At 42.5% G+C, this 23,820-nt stretch overlaps 2 protein-coding genes and 1 pseudogene across 2 annotated transcripts in view; 2 read left to right on the top strand and 1 right to left on the bottom strand.

Moving 5' to 3' along the window:
* The window catches only part of LOC116579132 (zinc finger protein 11-like), a 1,039,038-nt gene that overhangs the window by 162,170 nt on the left and 853,048 nt on the right, over positions 1-23,820 (top strand).
* LOC116579165 (putative protein ZNF720) overlaps positions 647-23,820 on the bottom strand; it is a 794,777-nt gene continuing 771,603 nt past the window's right edge. The window contains exons 4-5 of the mRNA XM_032324161.1: positions 2,198-2,310; positions 647-730 (exon numbers count right to left, since the gene is read on the bottom strand). Coding sequence (XP_032180052.1) covers positions 2,240-2,310 — 71 coding nt within the window. The 3' untranslated portion in view covers positions 647-730; positions 2,198-2,239. The remainder of the gene's footprint in view (positions 731-2,197; positions 2,311-23,820) is intronic.
* Positions 723-23,820, top strand: part of LOC116579148 — a 187,889-nt pseudogene continuing 164,791 nt past the window's right edge.

Raw genomic sequence — 23,820 nt, 5'->3', positions numbered from 1 at the left:
AGGGCATCAAGGATACCATGAAGGACATAGCCCATTTGAGGTAACAGCATCTAATAAGACTCAAAATGACCCGAATAGTGAAGGACATAAAACATCGTGGAAAACCTCCCTTTTTAAGTCAGTTGCTTCCACAAAGCAGTTTGTTTCTGTCAGCAAAGCTCCATTCAAGTATTCAAACATAGCTCTTTGTGGAAAGACAGTTTGGACAATCTGGAAAGTTACCTAGTCCATGCTGAAAATAATGATTGGAACCATTTTCAAAACGGGATTGGATTGACCCCATCAGATACTTCTGAAAATCAGAGATTGTATAATAAAGAACAAAGTGCTAAGCGGGATCCATATGAGAGGGGCTTCACTGAGGAGTCGACCCTCCAGAATGACCAGAGCCCTTCCAATGGAGATAGCATTGCCCAGTGCCCTGAATATGAGAAAACACTTAACCAGGGCTGCAGTGTTCAGAGACGTGTGAGGACTCAGTTTTCTGAGAACCAGTATGAATGTTACAAAGGTGGTGAAGTCTTTCATCAGAGGTCTAACCTTATTACACATGAGAGTATCCATTTGGGAGAAAATCCTGATGAATCCAGTCAGTGTGAGAATGGTCCTCCGCAGTCCTCCAATATTGGTGATCATCAGCGAATTCATGAGGCCAAAAACCCATTCAGATACGCTAAACGTGGTCCCACATTTAGTCAGTCATCAAGACTAAGTAGAAAGAAGACGATCCCTAGTGGAAAGAAAACACCCATTTTTAAGGGATGTGGTAAAGTCTTTGGCACTCAACCCGATCTCAGCATCAGCAAATGGATACTGAACTGAAATCATACAAATGTGAAGAATGTGGTAAAACCTTTAAGTACTGCTCATCCCTACGGAAACATAAGCAAATCCATACTGGAAAGAAACTCTACAAATGTAAAGAATGTGGCAAAGTTTTTAAAATTCGCTCAACACTTACTCAACATCACAGAATTCATACGGACAAAAACCTTACAAATGTAAGGAATGTGGTAGGTCCTTTAACCAGCAGGCACACCTTACTCGACATTGCAAATTTCATACTGGAGAGAAGTCTTACAAATGTCAAGAATGTGGCAAGACCTTTAAGGAGCGCTCACACCTTGATCAACATCACAGAATTCATACTGGAGAGAAACCTTACAGATGTCAAGAATGTGACAAGGCCTTTAAGTGTCATGCAACCCTTAGTAATCATTTCAGATTTAATACTGGAGAGAAACCTTACAAGGAATGTGGCAAGGCCTTTAAACAGCGCTCACACCTTGGTCAACATCACAGAGTTCATATTGGAGAGAGACCTTACAAATGTCAAGAATGTGACAAGGCCTTTCACCAGAGCTCATCACTTACTGCACATCACAGAAATCATACTGGAGAAAAACCTTACAAATGTAAGGAATGTGGCAAGGGCTTTTTATTGCACTCAAACCTTCTTAAGCATCACAGAACTCATACTGGAGAGAAACCTTACAAACGCAAAGAAATGTGGCAAGGCCTTTTACCAAAGCTCACACCTTAGCAAACATCATAGAAGTCATACTGGCAAGAAACTTTAAAGATGTAAAGACTAGGAGTAAGGACTGTAAAACCCTTACATCACAGACCTTGCATCCGATATAACTGGAGAATATCTATACACATCTAAAGAAGTCCACCCCTCTCTCTCCCTGAAACTCACAACATTGTAGTTATCATATGGGAGCAACATGGTAAAATGGGATGAATGTGGTGAGACCTTTAACTGGAATTCAGTCTATACTCAGTGTCTCAAAATGCACACTAGATTCAAACCCTAGAAAGATGATTGTGGAAATACCCTCATTTTAATATACATGTTTGCAAACACAGAAAGTGCTAAAGAAGGTAAATTGAATCATACAAATAATTAGAAAACTCTGATTGAACATCTAATATCAATAAATGTCGCAGATATCACGTAAAAGGAGTGTATCAGTCCCTCTATTCAGACAGTACTCGTTAGTCCAAGGAAAAAGATCAAGTTAAACACTTGGAAAATGCATATGCTGTTACATTGGAAAGATTCAGTGGGGGAGTTTTTACAAAGGTACAATTAGTTTCGATGTGCTTTTTGTTATATTGAGCCTTTTTGAGGTTTGTGACCAACAAATATTAATGTACTTTATTCTCAAATCACTTCTGGAGATTGACTTACTTGTACTGTGTGCATGAATCCGTGAGCCTGACTTTTGCTCCATCAATGGCATTCGATGCCCTGCTGCACTCGGGGGAACTCATGCATCCCAGATTTTCCTTGGAAGATGAGAACTGTGTAATACACAACATGAACGAATAAAATCTAAATGGAGACACTGCTTAGGGCTATAGTATTGATGTAAGTTGCCATGAAATAGGTATTCAGAACAATATTTTTTCTCCATTTACTAAAACTAAAGAACTTCCTGAATATTAGACATACAAGGTTTTCCTGATTGCTCTCTAAGGAGAAAAAGGTGGCGCACCAGTTAACTACTAATGTATCTTCATAATAGCAATCTTTAGAGAATAGGAGTGGTTGTGGTTGAAATGAAGAAATCCTCCTCGATAAAAGAAGGAGGTTATCTAACTCTTCCCTACCATGCCATACACATCTGTTAAAACTGTCAGCAGCACTGGAACTTAAGGAAGTCACTTCCACATCATGATATCAGCTATCGAGGTTAACGCTTATATTCTATATTTTGAACAAGTGTAACAGTGAATTTGAAATGCATAACATAGTCTATGTGTGAACTTAATGTCCTTCAATTAACCAAACATGCTGGTTTTTAATATGTTAACATGAATTTCTGATGAGTTTTGTGTTGCCCTACCACCATGGTGAACCTCTTTTTTTTTTTTTTTTTTTTTTTTTTAGATTTTATTTGACAGATAGAGAACACAAGCAGGGGGAGAGAGGAAGGAGGTTCCCCACTGAGCAGGGAGCCTGGTGCAGGGCTAGATCCCAGGACTGGGGCCATGACCTGAGCTGAAGGCAGATGCTTAACGAATGAGCCACACAGGCGGCTCCTATATCATTTTACTGAAAGTTGTAGGCAACTGGTGTTATCTGTCACCTATTTGGTAATGGAAGGGAATAATAGTCTTAGGAATCCATTCTCTCAGTGACCTTAACATTGAAATGATGGGTGATTTCCCCCACCTAGTTTATTTACTGTACCATTTTCTCCTCCTTGTGCTGACTGTGATATTACGGATATATTACAGGTTTTGTGGGGGGTATTTTTGACATTTTAGGTCACCTGATCCATGGTGCTGCTACTTGCCATCCATTTTGTGTACTCAGCACTTTTGCAGGGACCTTGAGTGGACACGTGCCCTGCTCACTAGTGTGTTCCCTATGATGTGGTTTTGGAATATAGGGGAGGTTCCGTGGAGTGGATTCTGGAGCCTATGACTGAGAAATAATTTTTGAGATGTTTTTGGTGCAAAATGGTTGTTTATGAAAGTATGGGATAGGACTCGTGGGCAGAAAGCGCCCTGGGGTTGTGAGGCATGGCTGATTTCTATCTATACAATGGGCTTGGGGGATGTAAGGAAAAAGGGAGGTTTTGAGAAAGAACATTTATATATTAAAGAAGATTCAGGGTATCCTGGAGGCCTTTATCTTGTCAAGGTTGTTTACCCCTCTCGTAAGGCATTACCGGTAAGGTAGTTGGGATATTCCGGAAGCAGTATTACAATCCTCTTATTCAAACCCGTCCTTTTTAATAGGCTGCAGGTTTAAAAGAAAATTCAATTTTATTTACATTTCCCTCTGCCTCAACCTCCCTCAATTTTCAGAAGAAGAGGGTGATGGTAGGGCTTCAGGATTCTGAGTTATGGGTCTCTGGAAGTTCGGCTATAGATATAATAAAGCTTCTTCCCTGTAAATCACTAGGACATTTGTAAACTGAGGAATACTCAGGTCTTGGAGGATTGTGATCTCTACAAGGTAACTATTTGTTTCTCCTTTAGGGCAGCCAGGAGTGCCTGAGGAATGTCCTATATATCCCATGGGGGGGTAGGGGTTCATGGGGTGTCAGTTCTGCTTTGTCCTCAGCTTGCCTTCAGTTCTCTCATCACCTAAACAACACTCTGTAGAGTCACAAGGTAATGTAACTTGAGACATGACAATCAGATCCACCTCTGTGGACAATCCTCTGTCCCTTTTCCCAAGGATTTCCCATCCTGTGTTCTCCCAGAGAAGATGCCCAGAGCTTACCTAAGCTGGCTTTAGTTTGAATGGCCAAATATGAACTTGAACTGGGACTCTCAAGCACTCCACCATGACCCATAATAAAAGTATGTTCTCCATTTATTGGTGGGGGTCTTGGTTTGAATCATGTGCCCATGTGACCATGCTATATAGGTCATTGATAACCCAGAAGTAGGAGAAACCTCCCAAATGGAGTGACACTGTAGCCCAGGTCACAGATTGAACATATGTAAAATGAAAAAAAAATGAGCATATAGACTGTAAATGTCTCAATTTGCACAATGGACACCATGGATTTAGAAAAGGAATTTCTATTTGTTTTCTTTCCTAGTTATCTCCAGATTTATAGTACATTTTTGCTCATTTTTTCCCCCAGCTAATAAGCATCACAAACATCTTTTTTGCCTGGGTTGTGCAGGAGTGTCTTCACTAAACACTTGAGATTAGAGAGCTGGAAGGCCAATGGGTATTAATTCAGACATTAAACCCTGGGATGTGGCATGTGAATCTATGTAGAACTTGATGAAATCACCGTCCTTAGAAGCATAAGCCCTATTAAAAGAAAATGTAAAAATTGCGTCTACTGTGGGTAGGGGCCCGGAGGTAGCTTTCTTCAGTCACTGCAAAGGCACAGGCAGCTCTTGGTGGTGTCATCTGATGAATACATGTAATGGGAGAAAGGAATTGGTAAATGTGGTGGGTTTATGAGGAGTAGGGAAGTCCTACTTTATCTTCGTGATTTAACTGAATTCCTATTTGTTACTGATGATCGGATGCTGTCGGATCATATTTACCGAAATCGCCCAAACCTAATTCTGTAGCATTGGATAAAGAGGGGTATTGGTGATGCGCTCATGTGGGCTTAGCTTTCAAAAGTCAGGTGGTAGAGTAGCTGTTGGCGGTGAAGGAGACTTCTGGACACTGGGGTAGGCAGGATCAACAAGGTGTGTGCTGTGGTTGAACCCAAACACTGCTCTCCCCGGGATAAAAGCTCAGTCAAGATTTGAGCCACTGTAGATAGGGGACCACTCAGGGAAGCTGCTGCAGTGCATTGTGGGAACTTCCTGTCTGTACTCAGTGCCATGTTCAGTACCCTCCCCCGCTCTGGCTCTGTCTGCTGTAGTTTTGGAATATAGTGGAGCTTCAGTGGGGTGGAGTCGGATCCGATGACCAAGAAAAAATTCTTGAGGCATCTTTGGTGCAAAATGTTTTATTAAAGCATGGGGACAGGAGGAGGGCAAAAAGAGTTGCTGCCACCAGGGTCATGAGGGGTGGCTGATTTTATACTGTGGGGTTGGGGAAAGGTGAGGAATAAGAGAGTTTTCAAAATTATTTTCATATGGGGCGCCTGGGTGGCTCAGTGGGTTAAGCCGCTGCCTTCGGCTCAGGTCATGATCTCAGGGTCCTGGGATCGAGTCCCGCATTGGGCTCTCTGCTCAGCAGGGAGCCTGCTTCCCTCTCTCTCTCTGCCTGCCTCTCCATCTACTTGTGATTTCTCTCTGTCAAATAAATAAATAAAATATTTTAAAAAATTATTTTCATATGTTGAGTACTCACAGGATACTTGAGGCCTTGCCATTGTCAAGTTAAGGTTGTTTTTCCCTCTTAGGAAGGCATTACCGTGAAGATAGTTGGGAGTTTTCTGGAGGAACATTACATTTTGACCTCTTCAAGCATCTGTCAATGGGCTGCAGACTCTAAGATCACTTAAACATATGTATATTCCCTTCTGGAAGCTTGGTAATTGATAGAAGTGCTTTGTCTTTGTGAATTTCTAGGACATTTGTCGAACAGAGGGACACCCATGTCTTGCAGGATTGTGATCTCTATAAGTTAACTAACTATTTGTTTGTTCCTTCAGCCAGGAGCCCCTGAGGAATGTCACATGCATCCCACGTTGGGGGTGGGGGGGTTTGAGGGTGTCAGCTTCTGCTTTGTCCTCAGCTTGCCTTCTGGTCCCTCATCATGTCCATGACATGGATTTGTTGGAGGAACAGTTCAACATGGGATATTAATCCGCCTACAAAGGAATGTAACCCTGCCATTTGCCACAACATCGGTGAACTAGAGAGTATTATGCTAAGTGAAATAAGTCAGAGAAAGAAAAATACCGGATGATTTCACTTCTATGTAGATTCCAACAAACAAAACAAGTGAGCAACGAGAAAGAGAACAAGAAAGGGAAAGACAAAGTAAGAAACAGACTCTTAACTATAGCGAGCAGGCTGGTGGTTGTCAGAACAGCAGTGGGAAGGCAGATGCGTTAAATGAGTGATGGGATAAGGAATGCACCTGCAAGGTGCACTGGGTATCGTATGGAATTGTACACTTTTGTACTCCTGAAAGGAATATTACCTTGTATGTTAACTAGCAGGAATGTAAAGAAAAACCTTTAAAAAATGCTTTTTAAGATGGGAGAAACTTTGTGTCTTGGGTCACCAAAATATACTTTTGGAAAGAAATTGAAACATTTATCCTTTCTCCCTTGCTGGGGAGACTCCTTTTGACTATTCTTATTTATATATTTTTTTAAAGGTTTAATTTATTTATTGGACTGACAGAGATCACAAGTAGGCAGGGAGGCAGGCAGAGAGAGAGGAGGAAGCAGGCCCTCTGCAGAGCAGAGAGCTCGATGCAGGGCTCCATCCCAGGACCCTGAGATAATGACCTGAGCGGAAGGCAGAGGCCGTAACCCACTGAGTCACCCAGGCACCCCGACTACTCATATTTTTCAGCCAACATGTATATATTTGCATAATTTCAATAAGCAATTGTTCTGCTTAGGACAAGACACACTGACCAACGCTGCTTTTAGGAGTTCCTAGTGGCCCAGTGGGTTAGGCATCTGCCTTCGGTTCAGGTCATGATGGCAGCATCCTGCGATTCAGCCCAGTGTCCATCTCCCTGCTTACTGGGGAGTTGCCACTTCCCCTACTGATGCTTACTCTTTCTCTCTTTCCCAAACAAATAAAATACTACAACAAACAATTTAAGAAACCCTGGTTATATCACCAAAGCTTTCCATAGGATGTCCTAGCTGGAAAGAGCTGTGTAGACTCAGACATGACTCAAGAACTATAAGGGATTAAGATTCACTTTATGAAACAAATGAAGCCCCCTTAGAAAGAATATCCTGAGACCTTCTTGACAGAGTTCCCAGCAGGCTTACTGTGTGAGTCAAGAAGATCATTTCCTAATAGCTGCAGGAAACTAGAGCTATTTGAGGGACTCCAAGAAGAGAGGAGTTCACCCAAATTCATAGGTGTTCCATGCAATGTCTGATGGCAAGGATTTGGCTTGTCTTCTGGCCTGGAGAAGCTGTTAAGAGTTCTTTCTAGGGGTGCCTGGGTGGCTCAGTCAGCAAAGCATCTGCCTTCAGCTCAGGTCCCAGGGCCCTGGGATTGAGACCCACAGAGAACTCCTTGCTGAGCATGCTTCTCCCTTTTTCTCTGCCTGCTGCTCCCCCTGCTTGTGCTCTCTGTGTGTGTGTCAAATAAATCTTTGGAAAAAAAAAAGTTCCATCTAGAGGTTCAATATGCAACATTCAGCAAAGCTGCTTTTAAAGTCTGTAAGTCAAACCTCTGTTCTTGGGGCACTTACGTAAATAACCAGGCCAAGTTTTCTTTCTTGAACTAGCCTTATTTTCCAATAAAATTTGTGTTCATTTGTTTGTGTTTTTTGGTAACAATGAGAGTGATTTTAGAGAAAAATATGTCTCCATAATATATGTGTGTAGATAAAAGATTCTAATACTATTCTTTATAAAGTGGAATAGATCCTGATTTTTTTTTTTTCTAGTGTCATCCAATGCCAGGGTCCAAATCCCCAAGTACTTTAATCTTTCTGTAAAGTTTCTAACTTTAATCATTTGAGGATGAAAACTGCCTTTTTTTCCTGAAGCTCTGTAGACTTAGTACAAAGGACTCGATGTAACAAAATGGTGCTAATTGCTCATGTAGAAACAGCCTTAGGGCTGTGGCTCCGTGGGCCACTAAACACATTACCAGATGCATTTGAACTGTAAACCAGGAAGATCTGTCCAGTGGTAGCTACCTGCCCTCAGTCTATCTGAAGATAGTTCAAGACTGACATCCAGATGTCTCCTCAACGGGCTAGCCTTAGAAGTATGAAACCAGCCTCACCTTTTTTTTTTTAAGAGTTTATTTATTTGACACAAAAAGCACAAGCAGAGGGAGAAGCAGGCTCCCCACTGAGCAAGGAGCCCAACTTTGGGCTTGATTCCAGGACCCTGGGATCACAACATGAGCCAAAGGTAGGTGCTTAATTGACTGAGCCACCCAGGCACTCCTTAACTTTCAATCCAATCATCAATCACAGTTCTTTTGTTTTCATATAAAAGCCTCCTTTTATTACATTACATGTACCATAAGGTACATTTGAAAATACACGTGTGTCATTGCCTCCTGAAATGACTTTGACTCAACTAACCTATTGTCAGGCCTGGATCATTGATATGAAACAATCGACATGTTCAACTTTTAATCTGTGAAACTCCCAAGGAAGTTTCAGATGGGGGAACTGAAGGGAGTCAGGACAGCTTCCCTGTCCTCCCAACCCCCGAATGTGCCACCTTGGTCTATGGATTATTTGACTTCAAGGTACTTGAGAACCTCCAGGCTCAAGAGAACATTTTCCCCCTCCCTTAAGCACCCAGCAGAATTATTGAGGGTCTTCCCCAGCATTAGGGTTATTAGCAGAGAAAAGTTTGTCTCAGGGACTGATCCTTAAGGTAGGACAAATACCACATTACAAATTATGTGCTCTTATCAGCCTGAAAAAGTGTTTTCCTGTGCTCTGAAACTCCAGGCCCTGGTTCTTTTGCCTTAGTTCATGATCACACTTGTAACTCTTTTTTTTTTTTTTTTAAGATTTTATTCATTCATTTATTTATTTATTTAATAGGGAGAGTGAGAGAGAACATGAGAGGGGAGAAGGACAGAAGGAGAAGCAGACTCCTCGTGGAGCTGGAGACTGATGCGAGACTCCATCCTGGGACTCTGGATCATTACGTGAGCTGTAGGTGGTGGCTTAACCAATGGAGCCACCCAGGCTCCCACACTTGCAACTCATATGGCCTGCCAGTCTCTAGAATATCCATGTCTATGGATTCTCTGTATGTACACTGATTTAATTTGATTTTCTCCACTTTATCTGTTCCTGACATTTTCTTAGTCCAGCCTAAATGGATCCTTAAGGGGACAAAAATTCTTGTTCTCTGACATGGTTTGATTCTAAGGCCTCAGTTCCTGGTTTCTTACTTTTTAAGGTGTAAAAACAAGGTGGAACAGTAGGAAGTATTTCTACAGAAGTTGACTTTTTTAAAGATTTTATTTATTTATTTGACACAGAGAGAGATCACAAGTAGGCAGAGAGCAGGCAGAGAGAGAGGGGGAAGAAGGCTCCCTGCTGAGCAGAAAGCCCAATATGGGGCTTGATCCCAGAACCCTGAGCTCATGATCTGAGCCAAAGGCAGAGGCTTAAACCACTGAGCCACCCAGGCGCCGCTACCAATTTTTTTTTTTTAAGTCATTTTAAATTTTCTTTTTTACATTTATGTTATATATATATAGTTTTCATTTTTGGTTTCCTCTCATTGTATTCAATTTTATTTTTGTGTATATGTGTTTTTCTTTCCTATTTTGGGATCCTTTTCTTATTTCTTATTTTGGATTTTCTTTTACCAAGCCAACCAAAATAAACCCAGGATTTAGTTTCTGGTTCAAATTGTCTTCTATTCTAATTTTTGTTAGATTTTATTTTCTCTCCCCAACCCCCCCCCTTTTTTTTTTTTTCCTTTTCAGATTAGTGTATACTTTTTCGGTGTCATTGTTGCTGTTTCTGTGGCTTTTTTCCTCATTCATCTATTCTTTTCTGGATGTAATGACAAGGGAAAAACTCATCCCAAAAGAGATAACAAGGGACACTATTCACTACCATGGATTTAATCAATATGGATGTAAGTACACAGAATTAGAATTCAAATCAACAACTATAAAGATACTAGCTGGGCTTCAAAAAAGCAAAAAGACACTAGGAAAATTCCTAACCGGAGCAATAACCAAAATCCAACCAAGTTGAAATTTAAAAGGATATTACTGAGATGCAATTTAGGAAGGAGGCTCTAACTGCTATGGTAAGTGAGGTAGAAGGGTGCATCAGTGACATAGAAGACAAAATGGAGAATAAGGAAACTGAGAAAAAGATAAACAGCTATTGGATCACAAAGTGAGGATTCAAGAGATCAATGATACCACAAAGTAAAACGAGTTAGTATAATTGGGATCCTAGAGGAAGAGACGCGGTGGGGGGGAGGAGAAGGTTTATTTGAGCAAATTATAGCTAAGAACTTACCTAATCTTGGGAAGGAAATAGACATTCAAGTCCTAGAGGCACAGAGAAACCCCTCACAAAATCAATAAAAATAAGTCAACAAGGTTGACATAGAATAGTGAAGCTTGCAAAAATCAGAGATAAAGAGAAAATCCAGAAAACAGCTCAGGAAAAGAGGTCAGTAAACTACCAGGGTAAGAAGAGAAGGCTGGCAGTATACCTAACCACAGAGATCTGGCAGGCGAGAAAGGACTGGCAAGATAGAGTCAATGTACTAAATGAGAAAAATATGCAGCTAAGAGTAAGCTAAGAATAATTTATACAGTAAGCCTGACATTAGGAATAAGAGAGATAAAGAGCTTCCAGGCAGAACAAAAACCACAGGAGTTTGTGATCACTAAACCAGGCCTACAAGAAATATTAAGGAGATCCTCTGAGCAAAGAGAGAGTCCAATAGAAGAAACACTCAAAAGAAACAGAGACATTTTACAAAAGAGTGACTTTATAGGTAATATGATGGTACTAAATTCTTATTTTTCAATAATCACTCTGAGTGTAAAGGGACTAAAAATTTCCAATTAGAAGACACAGGGTAGTCAATTCAATTCAAAACAAAACAAGACCCATCAATATGCTGCTTAGAAGAGACTCATATGAGAGCCAAACACACCTCCATATTGAAAGTGGGGGGGGGGAATGGAGAACCATTTATCATTCTAAGGGACATTGAAAGAAAGCTAGAGTAGCAATCCTTATATCAATCTAGATTTTTTTTTTTTTTTTTTTTTTTTTAAAGATTTTTTATTTAATTTTTGACAGAGAGAAATTACAAGTACACTGAGAGGCAGGCAGAGAGAGAGAGAGAAGGAAGCAGGCTCCCTACTGAGCAGAGAGCCCGATGCGGGACTCGATCCCAGGACCCTGAGATCATGACCTGAGCCGAAGGCAGCGGCTTAACCCACTGAGCCACCCAGGCGCCCTCAATCTAGATTTAAACCAAAGACTAGTAAGAGGTGAACTAGGACACTATATCATAATAAAAGGGTCTATCCAATAAGAAGACCCCACAACTGCAAATATTTATGCCCCTAACTTGGAAGCAGCCAATTGTATAAACCAAATAATAACAAAATAAAAGAAACACATGGTTATGGGGCGCCTGGGTGGCTCAGTGGGTTAAAGCCTCTGCCTTCAGCTCAGGTCATGATCCCAAGGTCCCCAGGTCTGGATCTCTGCTCAGTGGGGAGCCTGCTTCCTCCTCTTTCTCTGCCTGTCTCTTTGTCTACTTGTGATCTGTGAAATAAATAAATAAAATCTTTTAAAAAAACTGAACAGGAAGAAGCAGAACACCATAACTGGCAAAGAAATTAAAGCAGTAATCTAAAATCTCCCAACAAGCAGGAATCCAGGACTAGAGGACCTCTCAGTGGAATTTTACCAAACATTTCAAGAAGAATTAATTTGTTTTCTTCTGAACCTGTTTCAAAAAATAGCAATGAAAGGAAAACTTACAAACTCATTCTATGAAGCCAGCAATATTACCTTAATCCCCAAGTCAGACAAAGACCCCACTAAAAATGAGAATTACAGACAATATCCCTGATGAACGTGAATGCAAAAATTCTCACCATTACACTACCCACTACAATCCAACAATACATTAAAAGTTTTATTAACCATCACCAAGTGGGTCTAATTCCTGGGCTGCAAAGATGGTTCAATATCCCATCAGTGTGATATACCACATTAATAAAAGAAAGGATAAGAACCATATGATCCTCTTAATTGATGCAGAAAAAGCATTTGTCAAAATATAGGATCCCTTCTTGATAAACACTTTGCAGTGTGGGGATAGAGGGAAAGTACCTCAATATCATAAAAGCCACATAGGAAAATCCCACAGCAAATATCATGCTCAATGATGAAAAACAGAGCTTTCCTCCCAAGGTCAGGAACACAGCAGGGATGTCCACTATCACCACTGCTGTTCAACATAGTATTAGAAGTCCCAGCCTCAGCAATTAGACCACAAAAAGAAAAGAAAGAAAAGAAAAGACATCTAAATTGGCAAAGAAGATATCAAACTCACTCTTTGCCGATGACATAATATTTTATGTAGAAAGCCCAAAAGAGGGGCTCCTGGGTGGCTCAGTCGTTAAGTGTCTACCTTCAGCCTGGGTCATGATCCTGGGGTCCTGGGATCGAGCCCTGCATGGGGCTCTCTGCTAAGTGGGAAGCCTTGTTCTCCCTCTCCCACTCCCCCTGCTTGTGTTCCTGCTCTCGCTATCTCTGTCAGATAAATAAATCTTCAAAGAAAAGAAAACCCAAAAGACTCCACCCAAAAATCGCTAGAATTGAATCAGGAAGTAAAGTGGCAGGATATAAAATCATTGTAGATATTAGTTGCATTTCCATACAGTAACGAGACAGAAGAAAGAGAAATTAAGGAATCTATGCCATTTACAATAGAACCAAAAACTGCTGCTGCCCCTCGGAATAATTTGCTACTAAAACTGTAACCCCTGAAGGATTTTACTAGTTACCACGCACATTTAGATATGGCCTTAAGAAAAATGTATACTGGCCAAAGGTCTTTGGGGAGAAGGACGATATACAACCATGAAGCTGGGCAGCTGGGGATGCCCGGCTTGCTCAGGGCGGAACGCCGCCCCTTCACAGAAGCTGGGCAGCTGGGAACGCCCAGCCTGCCCAGGGTGGAACGCTGCCTGCTTCAGGGAAGCCGAGCACCCGGGAATTCCGGGTCAGCTTAGGTTGGAATGCCCAGTTAGTTCAGGGTGGAAAGAAAAGGGCCTGCTTCCCTTTTCCATTATCGCTCCTTTCTCTTCCCAGAAGCGCCCGTTCTTAGTTAGATGAGTCCTTTGAATGTGCTTGGTTAACTATAAACCTTACCCTCCTCCTTGCTCTCTGCAAGACGGAATTAACTTTTGACCTTCATCAGTCCTTCTGTTGGCTATTGTTTTCTATCCAATAAAAGTGAGACTGTGGAGTTGCCTGTGGCAGCAGTCCTTCCTTTTCAACTGTTATGCCCTGCTCCAAGTCTCTTGCAGCTGACTTGTTTGTGCCTAATTCTTTTCCCGTCACCTGCTGGAAGTGGCCAAAAACCCTAGGATACCTAGAAATAAACCTAACCAAAGAGGTGAAGGGCCTGTACTGAGAAAACTATAGAACACTCATGAAAGAAATTGAGAAAGCCATGAAGAAATAGAAAAATTGTCCATGCCCATGGATTGGAAGAACAAGTATTGTTACAATGTCTGTGCTACCTAGAGCAATCTACATATTCAGTCCAATCCCTATGAAAATACCATCAACCTTTTCCTCAGAGCTGGAACAAATAATGCCAAAATTTGTATGGAACCAGAAGAGACTCCAAATATCTAAAGGAATGTTGAAAAAGAAAACCAAACTTGGTTGCATCACAATTCTGGCCTTCAAGCTCTATTACAAAGCTGTAATCACCAAGACAGCATTGTACTGGCACAAAAACAGACACACAGATCCATAAAATAGAATAAAGAACACAGAAATGAACCCTCAACTCTATGGTCAACTAATCTTCGATAAAGCAGAAAAGAATATCCAATGGAAGACAGTCTCTACAGAAATGGTGTTGGAAAATTGGATAGCCACATGCAGAAGAATGAAACTAGACCATTTTCTTATACCATACACAGAAATAAACTCAAAATGAATGAAAGACCTAAATGTGAGAGAGGAATCCATCAAAATCCTAGAGGAGAACATAGGCAATAATGTCTGTGACCTCAGCCAGAGCCACTTCTGTCTAGACCCAACTCCAAGGCAAGGGAAACAAAGGTAAATATGAACTATTGGGACTTCATCAAGGTGAAAAACTTTACAGTCAACAAAACCAAAAGACAGCCAGGGACTGGGAGAAGATATTTGCAAAATGTCTTATCAGATAAAGGACTAGTATGCAAAATCTCTACTTATCAAAGTCAACACTCAAAGAACAAATAATCCAATCAAGAAAAGGACAAAAGACACAAAGAGCTCTTTCTCCAAAGAAGACATACAAATGGCCCACAGAAAAATGAAAAAATGCTCAACACCACCCAGCATCAGGGAAGTACAAATCAAAAGCACAGTGAGAAACCACCTCACACCAGTCAGAATGTATAAAACTAACCAGTCAGGAAACAACAGATGCTGGCAAGGACGAGGAGATACAGGACCCCCTTACCCTGGTTGGTGGGAATGCAAACTGGTGCAGCAACCACTCTAGAAAACCTAGAAAAATTGTCAAAAAGTAAAAATAGAGCTACCCAATGCCCCAGCAATTGCACTACCCTGTATTTATCCAAAGAATACAATCATAGTGAAACAAGGGGCTCCTGCACCCCAGTGTTTCCAGGAGTAATGTCCCCAATAGCCAAAATATGGAAAGAGTCCAGATGTCCAGTAACGGATGGATAAAGAAGACATGGTATATATAAAAAATGGAATATTACTCAGCCATCAAAAATGAAATCTTGCCATTTGCAGTGATGTGGCTGGAACTACAGGGTATTATGCTAAGCAAAATAAGTCCATCAGAGAAAGATAATTATCCTATGATTTCACTCAAATGTGGAATTTAAGAAACAAAACAGGATCATAGGGAATGGGAGGGAAAAATAAAGTAAGAGAAAACCAGAGAGGTAAGCCAAACCATAAGAGACTCATAACTCTAGGAAACAAATTGAGGGTTGCTGGAAGGGTGGTGGGTGGAGGATGGGGTAATTGGGTGATGGGCAATAAGAAGGGCACATGATGTAACCAGCACTTGGAGCTGTATGTAACTGATGAAGCACTAAACTCTACCACTGAAGCTAGTAATACACTATATGTTCATTTTTTGGATGGGGGAAAAAAAACCTGATCTCTGTGCTTCAGACCCAAAATACAACATGAACACAGAGTTGTGGATAAAGAGGAACAGTAGCTTCATTGCTTTGCCAGCCAAGGAGGCCTCAGCAGGTCAGGCCTTCAAACCTGCAACCCATCCCGAGGAAGGGGCTGGGGTTTGTAGGGAAATATGCGATTATGGCCGATTTCCAGAGGAAATTGTGTGTCTGTGCTGTCAGCTCTGTTCATCAGGTTGTCAGGGTGGAATCAGATTCCTGAAACAATAGGCTCAGAAGGTAGGAAGGGAGGTTTATAGAAGAGAGAAAATAGCTTATTCAGTTTGAAATGGAGTCTTGCTGAAGCAGGAATGCAGCCATTTTTGGTTTTGTTTTTGTTTTTAATTAAGAATGGCTAATCTAAGCCTTTCAGGTCTATTTATTTTATCTATTTATTTTATCTATTTTATCTATTTATTTGAGAGACAGCATGAGAGGTGAGAAGGTCAGAGGGAGAAGCAGACTCACCAGGGAGCTGGGAGCCCGATGCGGGGCTCGATCCCAGGACTCTGGGATCATGACCTGAGTCGAAGGCAGAGGCTTTAACCAACTGAGCCACCCAGGCACCCCGCCATTTTGGTTTTTGTTCAACTTGATGATTTTTTTTTAAAGATTTATTTATTTATTTGAGAGAGAGACAGTGAGAGAGAGCATGAGCAAGGAGGTCGGAGAAAGAAGCAGACTCCCCATGGAGCTGGGAGCCCGATGCGAGACTTGATCCCGGGACTCTGGGATCATGACCTGAGCCGAAGGCAGTCATCCAACCAACTGAGCCACCCAGGCATCCCTCACTTTGATGATTTGAAGTGGTTCTGCTTCAGTCACCAGGACAAGCATAGGAAGACAACTTCATATTTTACAGTGAGAAGCCAGTCTACATTTTCTAGAATGGGTAAAATAAAGAAAAAAGATAAAACACCAAATTTCAGTGAGATGTGGATGAATTAGAATTCTCATATTGCTGATGAGAGAGTAAAAAGTAGATTCACTTTGCAAAACTGTGTGGTACTTACGAAAATAAGTATTTATCTACCAAAGAGGAGCATTTTGTCACCCTAAAATATCTGATCAGTGGGGAAGGCATGGATCTAAATGTGCTCACAATCATCGACTTGGTTCCCGTTCTGTGCCTGGTCACCTCTCCAAACGCTTCCCCATAGGCTCAGGTGTGGAGTTTGAAAGATGATTATCACCTGAGCCCTCCCTCTCCGGTTCTATCAATTGGTTTGTGTTAATTGCGGGCTCCAGGTGATACTCAATGAGGCCAGGTTATCCTGAGTTAAGCACGAGGGTTTCCTGTTATTTTTTGAGAGGTGAGAGCAGGCTTTGGCTCAAGGAGAGGTCAGAGGAACTCTCCTACAAGAGTCGGGGCGGGTCATGTCCATGCAGCACAGTTAGTTCCTATGCTGTAGCGGAATTTGTGGGCATCTGTGGAAGGGGAGGCTCCCTGAGAACAGGGAAGGAAAAGTCAGAGATTGGTCTTCAAGTAGGAGCTGCTGACAAAATGGACGAGGAAGCTAGGACTTCTCTCCATTTCATGGTCTGGTCTGCAGGTGAGCAGTTTATACGTGAAGAGGTTCCGTTGGTATCTTTAAGGGCATTTTTTTTTTTTTGTGATATTCCTGTGATTTCTCCACAAATACCTTGTGAGAAAGAAATCTAGAGGATGAGGGGAAAGAAGAAATGGCCAGTTCTTGGGTAAGTCTTGTGTCCCAAGTCAGAGACCATGTCATGTTTTTCTCGTGAAATTCCTTGCATTAGAAATTGCAGATGTGGATGCCTGGGTGGCTCAGAGGGTTAAGCCTCTGTCTTAGGCTCAGGTCATGATCTCAGGGTCCTGGGATCGGGTCCCACACTGGGCTCTCTGCTCTGTGAGGAGCTATCGCCCTCGGCCCACAAGGACGACAAGAAGCCCCAGTTCAGATGCATCTTCTCTCTCTTTATTTCCGCAAGTCTACACACTTATATATGCTTACATGACCAATCAGTGAGCAGAGTACAGGAGGGAGCGAATCAGGCTGCGCACCTAAACGAACAACTTTTGCTAGCAACCAATGCTGTTTACCTGCTCTTTGGGCATTCCGCTTAGTCTCATGAGGCAACTTTTCTTGGCAGCTCGCCACCGCCATCTTTTAATGGCGGAGGCTGCCCTGGCCAGGGGCCTGCCTCCGACAAGGAGCCTGCTTTCTCCTCTCTCTCAGTCTGCCTTACTGTCTACTTGTGATTTCTGTCAAATAAATAAATAAAACCTTAAAAGAAAAAAGACTTAAAAGAAAAAAGAAATTGCAAATGTTGGGCGCCTGGGTGGCTCAGTTGTTAGGCAGCTGCCTTCGGCTCAGGTCCCAATCCCCTGGTCCTGGGATTGAGCCACGTGTCAGGCTCCCTCCTCAGTGGGAAGCCTGCTTCTCCCTCTCTCACTCTCCCAGCCTGTGTTCCCTCTCTCGCTGTCTCTCTCTCTGTCAAATAAATGAATGAATCTTTAAAAAAAAAAAAAAAGTTGCAAATGTTGATTCCTCTAGTTTTGAAGTTTCTGCATCATGTTTTCACCTATTTATAAAACCTTTCCAGAAATGACACTCAGGGCTAGGTCTTTTGAACACTTCTCGCCTATATCCCAGATCCTTCTCTCCCATGTCTCCAACCAGGCTTCCAGTAGGGCCATCAGTGTTTGTCACTGAATTAAAGTCCTGTGCGTGTTGAAAATACTCCTCGATGACATCTGCAGAAGAAGGTGGTGAGTCCAGGTTTCCTATTGCTGCCGAGGTCTGTTCCTGGGATCTCGGTGAAGGAAAACGTCATCTAGGTCCCACCTGGATACTTTACGAGATCTCTCTAGCCCCGAAGCAAAAAACAAAACAAAACAAAACAAACCACATACAAATATCCATGATGGATATGAGGTCCAGAATAACCGGCAACGTTTTCGGACTGCAAATAGGTGTCAGTGTGAGTCTTGTTCTTGAGAATGTGAAAAAGATGTTCTACTTAAATATGGTAGGGGAGGCACCTGGGTGGCTCAGTGGGTTAAAGCCTCTGCCTTCAGCTCAGGTCAAGATCCCAGGGTCCTGGGATCGAGACCCACATTGGGCTCTCTGCTTGGCAGGGAATCTGCTTCCTCCTCCACTCTCTCTCTGCCTGCTGCTCTGCCTACTTGTGATCTCTGTCTAACATATAAATAAAATCTTTTTTTTTTAAGATTTTATTTTATTTATTTGACAGAAAGAGATCACAAGTAGGCAGAGAGGCAGGCAGAGAGAGAGAGAGGAGGAAGCAGGCTCCCTGCTGAGCAGAGAGCCCGATGTGGAACTCGATCCCAGGACCCTGAGATCATGGCCTGAGCCGAAGGCCCCGGCTTAACCCACTGAGCCACCCAGGTGCCCTAAATAAAATATTTTAAAAAATATATGATAGGGGACGCCGGCGTGGCTCAGTCATTAAGCATCTGCTTTCAGTTCAGTTCATGATCCCAGGGTCCTGGGATGGAGCTCTGCGTCGGGCTCCCTGCTCAGTGGGAGGCCTGCTTCTCCCTCTCCCACTCCCCCAGCTTCTGTTCCTCTCTCTCTGTCTCTCTCTCTCTATCAAATAAATAAATAAAATATTATAAAAAATATAGGCATCTGGGTGGCTCAGTCGGTTTAGTTTTGGACTCTTGATTTCTGATCTGGTTTTCATCTCAGGGTCCTAGAATGGAGCCCCATTTCTGGCTCTACACTCAGAGGTGAGACTGTGAGATTCTTTCCTCCTTTCCCCTGCCCCTCCCCTCCTCTCTCTAAAATATAAAAAAAGTCTCTAAATAAAAATAAAAATTAAAATTAAAAATAACTTCCCTAGTAGCCTTTTTGAAAGAGTTCCACTCCCAATATATTTCAGGAAAACCAATGGATGCCTCTTTCCATGACAGTGGTTTGGGTAGATACACAGGATATACCTTTAAGCTCTTGGGGTTCCCTATGCTCATGGTCTACAGATGTGACAGAAAACCACTGCATGCACAGCATCTGCCTGTATCAGTTGTAGGTGGGGGAGCTGACAAGTGAGATTAGTGTGATGGAGAAGTTAATGGTTTTTGCTGTGTCATGAGCCATAACATACTTTGTATTTTGCTAGGAGCTTCCTGTCTCTCTCTCTCTCTCTTTTTAATATATTTACTTATAAAAGATTTTATTTATTTATTTGACAAAGAGAGATCACAAGGAAGCAGAGAGGCAGGCAGAGTGAGAGGGGGAAGCAGGCTCCTTGCTGAGCAGAGAGCCTGATGCAGGGCTCGATCCCAGGACCCCGGGATCATGACCTGAGCCGAAGGCAGAGGCTTTAACCCATGGAGCCACCCAGGCACCCCTATTTATTTATTTACTTTTAGTATTCCAAGATTCATTGTTTATGCACCACACCCAGTGCTCCATGCAATATGTGCCCTCCTTAATACCACCACCAGGCTCACCCATCCCTCCTCCCCAACCCCCTGCTAAAACCCTCTGTTTGTTTCTGGGTCCACAGTCTCTCATGATTCATCTCCCTCTCCGATTTCCCTCAACTCCCTTCTCCTCTCCATCTCCCAATGTCCTCTGTGTTATTCCTTATGCTCCACAAATAACTGAAACCATATGATAATAGACTCTCTCTGCTGGACTTATTTCACTCAGCATAATCTCTTCCAGTCCTGTCCATGTTGCTACAAAAGTTGGGTATTCATCCTTTCTGATGAAGGCATAAGACTCCATAGTGTATATGGACCACATCTTCCTTATCTATTCGTCTGTTGAAGGGCATCTTGGTTGTCTCCACAGTTTGGCGACTGTGGCCAGTGCTGCTATGAACATTTGGGTACAGATGGCCCTTCTTTTCACTACCTCTGCATCTCTGGGGTAAATACCCAGTAGTGCAATTGCAAGGTCATAGGGTAGTTATATATTTAATTGCTTAAGGAGCTTCCTGTCTTCTGCTGGGTTTGGAAAATTGTGAGCGGCCAGCTTGTTACATTATAAAATGTGTGTAATCTTGGAATTTTTATAGTCCTCGAGATTGTCCATGGACTTTATTCAAAACAAAATAGGTATTTATGGGTCTGTTTCTACTCTTATTCACTTGTTTTTAGATTTGATTTTATATATATGTGAATTCATATGGTATTTGTCTTTTTCTTTACTTATTTCAAATAACATAATACCTTCTGGGTCTATCCACACTGTCAAAAATGTCAAGAAACAATGAAAAAAGAGAAAGAGACCCATAAAGACCATGAATAATCTGCTGGTTACCAGAGTGGAATGGAGAAAGATGATGGGCAAAATGAGGAAATGGGAATGGGAAATGGGAATGGGCTTCCAGTTATGGAATTAACAAGTCCTGGGGGGTGGGGAGTGGCACCTGGGTGGCTCAGTGGGTTAAAGCCTCTGCCTTCCGCTTGGGTGATGATCACAGGGTCCTGGGTTCAAGTCCCACATCAGGCTCTCAGGGAGCCTGCTTCCCCCTCTCTCTCTGCCTGCCTCTCTGCCTACTTGTGATCTCTGTCAAATAAATAAATAAAATATTTTTTTAAAAACCACATTTATTTTTTTTTAAAGATTTTATTTATTTATTTGTCAGAGAGAGAGAGAGAGCAAGAGCTAGCACAGGCAGAGTGTCAGGCAGAGTCAGAGGGAGAAGCAGGCTCCCTGAGGAGCAAGGAGCCCGATGTGGGACTTGATCCCAGGACGCTGGGATCATGACCTGAGCCGAAGGCAGCTGCTTAACCAACTGAGCCACCCAGGGGTCCCTAAAAACCACATTTAAAAAATTTTTAAAAAGACCTCCTGATATTTATGGAAATTACTATTCCCACTTCATTCTAACAGCCCTTGAATGCTTTTAACCACTTCCATTCAGTATTTTGAGGACAATAGAGTCGATTTGAAATGCATAACATAATCTATGTGTGAACTTAATGTATTTTAGTTAGTAAAACATAATGGTTTTTAAAGTGTTAACATGGATGTGTAATGAATGACGTATTATCCCAGCACCAAGGTGAACGCATCTGATTTTATCGAAGGTTGTAGGGAACTGATGGTAACTGATGGTATCTATCCCCTATTTTGGTAATGGATAATATTCCCAAGAACCCATTTTTCTCAGTGCTCTGAAGGTTTAAGTGACGTTTAATTATTTTGTCCCCCTAGTATTGTATCCTCTTCTCTTTGTGAACGCTGCAGTATTATGACGGATATGTTGCCAATCATGTGGAGGTACTGTTGGTGTTTTAGCTCACGTGCTCCATGCTACTGCTACTCGGCATCCACTGTGAGTGCCCAGTCTTTCTGCAGGAACCCTGAACGTGCTCCAGTCCCTGTCACTAGTGCGTTCTCTAAACAACACGATGCAGAGTCACAAGTTAATGTAACTGCTGATATGACAGCCCCACGATATCTCCTTTTTCTCAATTCTTTCCCCTCCCAGGGTCCTTGGAGAAGACTCCCACAGAGCTTACCTAGGCTGTTTTGGTCTGAACAGCCTAATGCAGACTCCTTCCTGGGATTCTAAAGCACCACGACCCCAGATAGAGGTATGTGCCTTGCTTTGCATGTGGGGGTGTTGCTGGGGTGTGTTTCTGAAGTAAACATGCACATCTAACAGTGCTGGGTGTGTAACAGTACCTCCTAAGTAGGAGAAACCTATCCCGATACGAGTGATATTGTAGCCCAGGGGAGAGAAAGAGAAGATTGACATAATGAGCATCGGGTGTTCTACTTAACTGATAAATCCTTGAACACTATGTCTGAAACTCATGATGTAGTATATGTTGGCCAATTAAAATTTAAATAATAAAAAAAAGAAAATACAGAAGATGAAGAATTAGCATGTGGAGGAGGACAACTGTCCTGAGTTGACACCAGACTCCCTGGTTGAAAAAAAGTGGCTCCTACTTGTTTTATTTCCTAGTTGTCTCCAGAGCCCTAGTTGTATTTTTCCTCATTTTTTTAAAAAGATTTTATTTATTTATCAGAGAGAGAGAGGGGGAGAGAGCGAGCACAGGCAGACAGAATGGCAGGCAGAGGCAGAGGGAGAAGCAGGCTCCCTGCTAAGCAAGGAGCCCGACGCGGGACTCGATCCCAGGACGCTGGGATCATGACCTGAGCCGAAGGCAGCTGCTTAACCAGCTGAGCCACCCAGGCGTCCCATTTTTCCTCATTTTGTTGCCAGCTACGTAGGCACCACAACCGTTCTTGTTGGACTGAGTTGTGGGAAGAGTGTCCTCACTAAACACTTAATTGAGATTAGAGAGATGGGCCAGCAATGGGTGTTAATTCAGACATTTAGCACGGGGATGTGGGATGTAAATATAAGTAAAACAAAATGAAGGCACTAACCTTGGAGAGAGAGTCCAGTCTTATTAAAAGAAAATGTGAAGAACTTTTCCCATGTGGGGAGGGGCCTGGAGGGGCTCCCTTTAGTCACTGCAAAGGCACAGGCAGCTCTTGGTGGGGTCATCTGTTGAATACATGTAATGGAGAAAAGGAATTGGCAGATGTGGTGGGTTTCTGAGGAGTAGTGAAGTCCTACTTAATCTTCATGATTTAATCAAATTCCTGTGTTACTGAGGACCAGATGCTGTTGGATGACAATAATGACTGTGATAGCCCAGGCCTAGATCAGTGGCAGTGAATAGAGGAGGCATATTGGATGACGTAATCATTCGGGCGTAGCTTTACAGCACATGGCAGAGTAGATGTTGGTCATGAAGTAACCTGCTAGACAGTGGAATAGGCAGGGTCAGCAAGGCGTGTGCTGTGGTTGCTCCTGAGCACTGGTATCCCAGTTATATAACACCAGCATAGGTCAGATCCACTGCAGATGGGGGACCTTTCAGGGAAGCTGCTGCCCTGCTGTGTGGGACTTTCTTCCCTTTAGTCAGCACCTTGATGAGTATATCCCCTGCTCTGGCTTTGTCCTTTCCATGATGTTGGAGGAGCTGTTCGACAGGGAGAGGCTGTGGGCTTTTCTGCCCCCAAACAGACCCAAGTGTTCATTGAATCGTGAATGAATAAAGACTGGGGATATAGATATAGATTGGAGATTGATGATAGATAGATAGATGATAGAATAGGGGTACCTGGGTGGCTCAGTGAGTTAAAACCTCTTCCTTCAGCTCAGTTCATGATCCCAGGGTCCTGGGATCGAGCCCCGCATTGGGCTCTCTGTTCAGCAGGGACCCTGCTTCATTCCCTCCTGTCTCTCTGCCTGCCTCTCTGCCTGCTTGTGCTCTATGTCTGTCAAATAAAATAAATAAAATCTTAAAAAAAAAAAGATAGATGGTCGAATATATAT

Source organism: Mustela erminea, chromosome 19 (assembly GCF_009829155.1).
Source record: "Mustela erminea isolate mMusErm1 chromosome 19, mMusErm1.Pri, whole genome shotgun sequence".
Lineage (NCBI taxonomy): Eukaryota > Metazoa > Chordata > Mammalia > Carnivora > Mustelidae > Mustela > Mustela erminea.
The sequence above is the reverse complement of the archived record's forward strand: the minus strand, read 5'-3'. Positions and strand labels throughout refer to the sequence as shown.